This window comes from Sinocyclocheilus anshuiensis, unplaced genomic scaffold, assembly GCF_001515605.1.
Source record: "Sinocyclocheilus anshuiensis isolate Anshui unplaced genomic scaffold, SAMN03320099.WGS_v1.1 scaffold176, whole genome shotgun sequence".
Classification (NCBI taxonomy): Eukaryota; Metazoa; Chordata; class Actinopteri; order Cypriniformes; family Cyprinidae; genus Sinocyclocheilus; species Sinocyclocheilus anshuiensis.
The window spans coordinates 480,572-488,187 of NW_015555723.1; the positions used below are offsets into that span (position 1 = coordinate 480,572).

General features: G+C 36.5%; 1 protein-coding gene and 1 long non-coding RNA gene across 4 annotated transcripts in view; one reads left to right on the top strand and one right to left on the bottom strand.

Moving 5' to 3' along the window:
• Positions 1 to 6,840, bottom strand: part of LOC107672555 (72 kDa inositol polyphosphate 5-phosphatase-like) — a 10,879-nt gene extending 4,039 nt beyond the window's left edge. The window contains exons 1-5 of one of the 3 annotated variants that reach the window (XM_016465793.1): positions 6,721 to 6,840; positions 4,423 to 5,267; positions 2,931 to 3,054; positions 2,758 to 2,855; positions 2,549 to 2,673 (exon numbers count right to left, since the gene is read on the bottom strand). In XM_016465793.1, coding sequence (XP_016321279.1) covers positions 2,549 to 2,673; positions 2,758 to 2,855; positions 2,931 to 3,054; positions 4,423 to 5,207 — 1,132 coding nt within the window. In that variant the 5' untranslated portion in view covers positions 5,208 to 5,267; positions 6,721 to 6,840. Of the gene's footprint in view, positions 1 to 2,548; positions 2,674 to 2,757; positions 2,856 to 2,930; positions 3,055 to 4,422; positions 5,268 to 6,170 lie in introns of all 3 variants that reach the window. The other 2 variants (XM_016465792.1, XM_016465791.1) reach the window with 2 other exon arrangements.
• Positions 572 to 7,616, top strand: part of LOC107672557 (uncharacterized) — an 11,513-nt gene continuing 4,468 nt past the window's right edge. Inside the window, exons 1-2 of the long non-coding RNA XR_001632325.1 lie at positions 572 to 582; positions 1,597 to 1,604. This is a non-coding gene — a long non-coding RNA (uncharacterized LOC107672557). The remainder of the gene's footprint in view (positions 583 to 1,596; positions 1,605 to 7,616) is intronic.

The following is a 7,616-nucleotide window of genomic DNA, read 5'->3' on the forward strand; positions in this document are numbered from 1 at the left end:
TAGGGGCGTGTTTGTTTTGGTGATTTCAAATGTCAACATTGGCTACCAGAAATCGCTTACCCCACCTTTAAATATTAGAGTAAACCTTGAAATAATACAAATGTTGTCATATTCTGCTGTTGATGTTGATCAAATTTAATCTTGACAAAAACATCTGAATGTTCTTTCCCCATTCAAGAACATACTAGCTTTACTTGTATGCCTGTTAGCGAATGTAGAAAATAGCTGCTTGGGGGCAGACAAGTGATCAGACATGACTTTACACACACTGTTACTCAATCTCACCTGCTGTGCTCAAAAAAATGCTCTAAAACAGACCACACTAAATCATCGGTCTGTTTACACACATTTTGATTGCTTGGTGTGAACCAGAGTTCAATTGCATCATCCATGGAATCATGGAATCATGACTGTAAACATTAATGCAAGCTATATAGCACAATACCACGAATGCAACTTGCACTGCATTATAATTTGCGGTCGGACACATTTTGGAACACAATGTAATACCAGTGTGCATTTGCATGCATGTGATTGCATACAGTATGTTTCAGGCTTTTAAACAAGCTGATTTTAGCTACTGTGACTTTAAGACTTCTATGTAAAAACACTCTTTGCATGGGAAATAACACTCAAACAAGGCCTGCAGGTCTGCTGTCACATCCAATAGTTTTTAACCCCATCCTTCAACAACAGCACATACAAAAATGTGAAAAATTTTATCTTTAGGGGTACAACAGCTTGTCACTAGGGCAGTACCCTTAAAATGACAACTTTATACCATATCTACTTAACTTAACAATATGTATCCTTAAAGGAATAGTTCACTCAAAAATGAAAATTATCCAAGTTTTTCCATCCAAGATGCAGATGAGTTGGTTTCTTCATCAGAGCAGATTTTTTAGAAATGTAGCATTCCATCACTTGCTCACCAATGGATCCTCTTCTCACTTCACAAGACACTTAGATCGACTTTGATGGACTGGAGTGGCAGGGCTCCAAACAAAAAAATAGAGTAAGGAGCCATTGGCTCCTATAAGAAAAAATTTTAGGCGCCAAATTATTTTTTTAGGTGCCACAGAATAAACGTGTTTTATTTATTTATTTTTTACATTTCAGTCATACTTTCATGTATTTATGTCTCATCTTTTCTTGGATTTATCAGCATTTTAATCGATCTTGTAGATGACCTGGGAACTAAGGTTCACTTAAAGTGGGAATTAAACGTCTTTTCCAACTTGAAATATATAGTCACAAAGAATTGTTCATGACACAGAATCTGTACCAATGTCATGGACCATAAGCATCACTTGACCACTGAGTGTAGTTTGGGCTCCTCCTCGGTGCATCCTATAAGTGTTGTCATATGTCTTTCACACATTCAGTCTGTTTTTCTTCATTAGTAAAATGCAATTTTGTATAGGAAAAGTTGAATCATGTAGACAACAGGTTCATTAAAAAATATTAACATCCAATAGCGCATAAATATAGCAAAATGCTCTTCTTTATAGTTATTTTTCTAGCTGACTGATGAGCTTATGGACACCGAATGGTTATTCGGAGGTAAATGTATAATTACGCTGCAATGTTTACAAGCTTTACACGTTTTCCGCAGTTTGAAACACTGAATGAGCTTTTACATGAGACATTTCAGTAAGTTGTACTGTAGTCTCTCTTATAAAATAGGCTACATTTTGATGTTAATTCATGTTCATTATGTACTACAGTAGTAAACAGAAAGATATAATGGGTTCACTTGTAGCTTGAACTGAGGCGCTAAAGCGATCGCGCCTGCCGCATTAAAGAGCGGCAATACTGTATTTGAATTTTGTTATGAATTTGGCATAATTTTAAAGCTGATACTTTGTTTATTAAAAAGTAACAAAGCATTTTGCGATTAATGGACGTTCTGCACGAAATAGACTCTGTTTTTCCACAATTTTACTTGCACGTCTCCGTCATTTCGATCTCTCTCGCGCTGCACAACTAAGCTGCGTTTAACAGGTGTGCGTCAGCGCTGCTGTTCAGCAGAGATAAGGACTGTTTGAAACTCTTTTTTCCACTAAAACTTTGATGCGCAATGTGCATCGTCTCAGTTTAATACGTGAACATAGCAAATGATGCGATCGCAAAACAATCAGGCAAAAAGGCATTACATGCAAATTTTTAAGAAATAGCATGTAAATATATAGTCGCCAGTGGCGACCTCAGCAAAAACTCTCGCAAATTAATATTTTTAATATTTTTTTTTATTTTCGACCGTTTTAGTCGCAGTCTGGAGCCCTGTAATGACTGCTGAAAATTCAGCTTTCCCATCACAAGAATAAATTACATTTTAAAATACATTAAAATAGAAAACAGTTATTTTAAATTTTAGTAATCTTTCACAACATTGCTGTTTTATTGTATTTTTGATCAAATAAATGCAGCCTCAATGAGCATAAGATACTTCTTTCAAAACATTAAAAAATCTTACTGACCCCAAACTTTTGAATGGTAGTGCATAACATATATCATATTAATTTCAATAAAAAAAAACAAGCTTTACCTGAACAGAACCATATGAGATCTCTCCTGACAAATATAGTGAGATAGAGAACGCCATGGGCTGCTGCATACAGCATCACGTAATATGGCCCAAGAGTTTCCTGCAGGCGGATCTCCCACTCCCTCCTGTGGAAAACATGAAGAGTAAATGTGCTGAGTATCAGAAGAAGACAAAATAAAAAAGCTGTGAAAAGCAATGCAATATCTTACCTATCCGGACACCCTTCCTGAACTCCTATGACATAGACATCCTGTGCAAAGTCTGTGTCGGTTGGGAGCAGCAGATCATCTAGGTTGTATGGAAGACCCTGAGACCAAGAGTGAAAGCTTAGGCTACTGCTGCTATGCACTTAAACAAACAAAATGACAGTACTGTTCCACACCTTCTCTCCCTGCATGTTCCATGTGGCGATGTAGATACCGAGCCGTCTCTCTGGGAAGTAGCGGTCTAGCTCTTCTGCCCCCAGCAAGGCACCGTTACCCAAAACACTGCCCTCCAGAAAGCTCCTAAAACCATAAGCAAGTACATTTTCAGGAAAACAATAAATAAGAACAAAAGATTTGAGAAATGCTCCTAGCATCTGTCACATAATGTATTCTTATAAGCAAGCAAATAACTGCATTATTTCATGAAGACAGAACAATTTTAAACTAAAGATGAGTTTACCCAAATGTTTTGATATGTGTGTGTGTGTGTGTGTGTATTATTATACATAATTATTTAAAAAAAGGTGACATACAGTTATGGATACAACATTCAATATCGGATATAGTAGATAATATGGACTGGGTATTTAATTGTTCATGCTCCGTTACCTTATTTTTTACCTTATTTCATTATCTCAATGAATCCATTAAAGTGGTCATATGATGTTGCTAAAAAGAACATTATTTTGTTTATTTGGTGTAATGAAATGTGTTTATGCGGTTTAAGGTTCAAAAAACACATTATTTTCCACATACTGTACATTATTGTTTCTCCTCTATGTCCCGCCTTTCTGAAACGTGTCGGTTTTTACAAAGCTAATCGGTCTGAAAAGCAAGGTGTGCTGTGATTGGCCAGCTATCCAGTGTGTTATGATTGGCCGAATACCTCAAGCGTGTGACGGAAATGTTACGCCCCTTACCACACTGTGCAACTTTACAGATCTTCTCTGAAGAGAAAGGAAAAATTGAAATCGCATCATATGACCCCTTTAAAGTTAATCTATAATCATTCATAATTTAATAAACCTGTTAAATGTAATCTTTAGCAAATCGTTTTTCATATTTTATGCCTAAATTTACTTGTAGCATTGATTGTTTAGTTGTTAAATGTTTTACTTTTTATTATTTAGAGAAAATAGTATACATTTTTAATATCAGCCATAACATGAAAGTAATTATTGGCTTATCGGTGTCTTGTGTGAGCCCATTGCCCATACATATATCATGTCAACCTCAAGTAGAACATGAATGTATGTTCTCCTGATGCAGTTTGACAGTTGCTGAACTAGCATCTCACTGATCCATTAATCTCCTTTGCATTCACACTGCTTCACCGTTCCTCTCCAATCTCTCTATAAACATCCAGCTTCACTTTTCACTTCTGTAAGCAACGACCTACTCTGGCAAATGCCTGCGCTCATTCCTGCAGGAACACTAATCATGATCTACTTCCTTGTGAAACATACAATTTAATTCATATCATGCATTCACACAAAAATGCTCACATAAGCAAAAAGGCTTGAACACTTAGGACTCTTTAGGAGGTAATCAAGACGCCACATCAGCCTGTGACCATGTGATGTTCAAGTTGAATTCTGAGATCTGCTGAGTGATACCTTCAAACAGGCTGAAGAAAAGAAGAAAAATAAAAAAGCACAAGCTTCTCACCTGTTCCTCACATCCCGGGGTCTGATGGGGTTCAGAACGCTATAGGTGGACTTCATGGAATGGACAGAGGCACTGTCTGACACCATGGTGTCCAACAGCCGGCTATCGCTCAGATTCCTCTGAAGCCTCTCCGACCGCCCCCTTCTCCCCACCGCACTGTAATCCAAACAATCCCTGTCAATCCGATTAGCTGTCCTTAAGGACGTGGAGGCTGCGCTGTTCTCCAGAGGAGGATATGTGCCACTGGTCTGCAGTGGGGACAGAATAATTCTGGACGGTTTCAAACGCTCTTTATTTGGATCACTATGCTCATTGTCAGTCTCTGAGAAGCTACCGGTCCTGAACGGTGGTGTCTCCATGGGTGGGAGATCGAGGGGATGTCCGGATGCAAGGCCTTGGCCATTTGATGAGGAGTCTTCTTTAAGCGAATCGGTGGAAGAGCCCGTCTCGCCTGGGTCGGTGAGACTCTGCTGGCTGTTCCTCAATCTTCTCCCCCTCACCTTCTCTTCAAATGAGATGTTTTTACCCCCCATTCCCAATCCCACAGGCTTCGGAAGAGAGGGAGGTTGAGGCTTAAATGGACTAAGCTTGGCATCGTTGTTATGCTCATCCTGAAGTAGACTGCTACCTTCATATGGCTTCTTGATGTCTTTGAGCTCCTCCTTGTTGCTCTTCTCTGTCCTCAGGTCTACACTTAGAACAGTAATATCTGTTTTACAAGCTGGTTCTCCTGACCTGAGTTCTGTGGGGTTAAATGGGACGATGCTGTCTCCATGCTCACTCATCCTATTGGCAGACTTGGTTTTAGATGTAAACAAGTCCCATGATACTCAGATGATTACATCCTGTGGAGACAGCAAGGAGATTATTTTGATGACTTCTGATTAATATGTCAATGTCTTTCGATTATGCAATATTTTACATATTGTTCAACTAAGCGATATTCCACATCTTGCCCAATGTGTAAATGTAATATTATGTTCAGGTCTACATTGTGTAAGATGCAATGTTGCTTAAAATAAAAAAGTTAAAATACAAAGATCAGATTTAAAAAAAAATCTAAATAATTTTAAAACAGCAGAACAATTTAAATCAAAGGGTTTGTTCAATCATTTTTAAATATTGCAAGGAACCCCTTCCTTAAATTTAAAGGCGGCTAGCTCACATACTTTTATTTTGATATTACAAAATACTTTTTTCCCCTTTCTTTCTATCTTTTCCCCCCCATCTTTCTCCAAAACAATATAATTTTGATCCTATCTACCATTGCACTAAAATAAGCATTATTAAAATACTACCTGGAAAAATGTATTTTGTGTTATCAGGCAGCGTTTATTTTGCGAATAAAATTTCGGTGACAAGTTGCTTATGCCCCTCTATTTAAGTCACTCCATATAAAAGCATTTGCTAAATGCATAAATATAAATGTAAATGTAATTTTGTACAGAAAATATAAATTTTCTTCTACCCAATATTAAAAATATCAGAGAAAACTTTTCAGGTCAATATCAATATCAAAAATAACACATTATATAAATATTGTCCCAAAGCATCTTTACTTGGAATACTACATTACAACACAAGAAAGATAACATACATCTTGTAAAATCTTTATAATTTATTCTAACTTGTCCTTCGACCCCCTAGCGAAATTCGGTTTGAAAAAAATGGGTTACATTTTTTAATTCTCCGTTTGATAAATTGATTAAATAATAAATGTTTAAGTAATATTAAACTAAAACACAAACCTGGTGTTAACAGCTAAAAGGTGATGATAAGAGGAAGAATGCTTTGCAGAAACACATAAACAGTTAGTTGCAGTCCTACGTTAGGCTGTATTAAAACATCAACGGATTAATAATACATTAAACATCTAACAAAATGTCTATTTAGCAAAAGACATCTATGTATTAAACAGGCGTCTTAAATTAACAATGTTATCAACAACAACCAATAGGCTACAACTAGCAACATTACTGTACAAACAGTAAAAATAAAAACACAACTATTATTAAAAAATAAGCTCCGATCAAACGTGAACTAAGACTGAAATTCATTAATAGTGCGCTACTATTCTGATGAGTGATTCCAGCTGACATTGATATCTCTGTCCCTCAAAGCGATGTTAAATTCCCTGTCACACGATGGTCACACATCTGTTAGCTACCGCTACACTCAAAATGTAGCGTTCTTCCCTTTGCAAAGTATAAATATACATATGTGAGAAGTATAAAATGACATATTTTGAGGGTGAAGCAGCTCTCCTTCACCTCCAGCTCGCTGAAGAAGCAAACTTACTTGACTTCCTTGGCAACGCCAGGCAGGCAACCAACAACTCCACAAGAGGGTGTGCTGCTGACAGTCAGCAGTAGTGCATTAAGAAACAGCGCCCGCTTGCGTTTTTAAACGCGTTTGTATTATTTCCATAGTTTACAAAACTATCGACATACTTACTATTCAGTACTGTGGAAACCAAGTGTAATGTTTTAAAAATCAGCCACTGAAAATCCTATTCTGATTATTGTGAAAGACGTGTGTGTGTGTTTGTGTGTGTGTGTGTGTGTGTGTGTACCTGGTATTTATCACGTTATGGGGACCAAATGTATGACCCCCGCGATGCTCTTATGTCCGGATGGGAGCAGATCCCTGCATCTATGATCCAGTAGCTCATTAAACTATTGCCACATTTGGGTTTGGTGTTTGAAAGACACAGACCACATACTTTTAGCCATGCATGAAATTAATCTTAGTCAAAAGGATTTAATTAATTCGAATAATTACAAAATAGGTATCACTTAAACTTTTGCTGTAAACATATACAAGGATGATCAGGGCTAGTAGTCATATGGGAAAGTTTACACATGTCTAAGAATATATATATATATATATATATATATATATAACAAATTAATTGTAAGCTTTTCTGCAGTAATGAGCACTGTAAGTAATGCTCTACTACTGTTAGTTTGAAAAGTAATAAACCAGTTAGTTAATGTAGCCTACTGGATAACTATATTTAGCTGTTTATGCTATAAAATTGTATTAAAGACAGCAAAACTCTGAGTTTTGACTTAAAAAGATCACATTATTTTAAAGTTGAATTCATCATGCAGGTCTTGTAAGTTTGAAAGTTTACACAAATGTAAGAATATATAGGCCTATATATATATATATATATATATGTATATATATAT